General features: G+C 42.1%; 1 protein-coding gene across 2 annotated transcripts in view; it reads left to right on the top strand.

The window, feature by feature from the left end:
• The window catches only part of LOC133615089 (transmembrane protein 235-like), a 44,630-nt gene extending 43,961 nt beyond the window's left edge, over positions 1–669 (top strand). For both annotated transcript variants that reach the window (XM_061973438.1, XM_061973437.1), the window contains exon 5: positions 1–669. This exon is cut by the window's left edge and continues 78 nt beyond it. In XM_061973438.1, the coding sequence (XP_061829422.1) occupies positions 1–167 (167 nt within the window). In that variant the 3' untranslated portion in view covers positions 168–669.
• Positions 670–983: the final 314 nt, after the last annotated feature.

Below are 983 nucleotides of genomic sequence, written 5' to 3'. Positions count from 1 at the left end.
CGCCGGAAGACCTGGCCTACGTGGACGTATATTTCGGCTGGTCCTTCGCCATGGCGTGGCTCTCCTACTCTTTGGAATTGGCCACTGGCCTGCTGCTCCTGCTCGCCGCCAAAATAACCCAAATGAAAGGACGTTACGACTGCGGCGTCGCCGTCGCCACTTTGTGAACGTCCTCAGTGGACGGGTGGTGCCATAGACCTACATTGAGGGGGAAAAATATATATAAAAGACAAGAAAAAATATATAGTTGCCCGCCGTATTGTACATAAAGATGTTCAGATTTATTTAACATTATTACACAGTGCATTTGTGCTAATTATGGGCAAGGAAAAACTCAACCCAATGGGACAATGAGAAACCTTGGAGAGGACCGTAATAGTATAGTGGTGATAATGAGAACTTAAAAGGGGAACAGCACTTCTTCTGGATTGTTGCCTATCATTCACAGGCCCCATGTGAGACAAGAACAGATATTCTTCTTGTTTTATGCATTCTAAGTCGTAAAATATGGCAAGTATGAGGTGGCTAACAACCCAGCTAATGGGAGTACACTATTCTGCCCATATATCTCTCTAAAAAAAAACATCCAAAAAATGCCAACAATATTCAATTTACATATTTTGACTTGAATATTAACCAAGTATTAGTTACTGTATATCTAGGGATGTCCGATAACATCAGATTGCCGATTTTTTCGGCCGATAAATGCTTTAAAATGTAGTATCGGAAATTATCTGTTTCAAAAAGTTAAATTTATGACTTTTTAAAACGCCGCTGTGTACACGGACGTAGGGAGAAGTAAAGAGCGCCAATAAACCTGAAAGGCACTGCCTTTGCATGCCGGCCCAATCACATAATATCTCCGGCTTCTCACACACACACAGCCATACAGGTCACACTGAGGGTGGCCGTATAAACAACTTTAACACTGTTACAAATATGCCCCACACTGTGAACCCACACCAAACAAGAATGACAAAACA

This window comes from Nerophis lumbriciformis, linkage group LG22 (genome assembly GCF_033978685.3).
Source record: "Nerophis lumbriciformis linkage group LG22, RoL_Nlum_v2.1, whole genome shotgun sequence".
In the NCBI taxonomy this organism is placed as follows: Eukaryota; Metazoa; Chordata; class Actinopteri; order Syngnathiformes; family Syngnathidae; genus Nerophis; species Nerophis lumbriciformis.
Note: the sequence above shows the minus strand (reverse complement) of the source record. Positions and strands in the feature narration are given on the sequence as shown.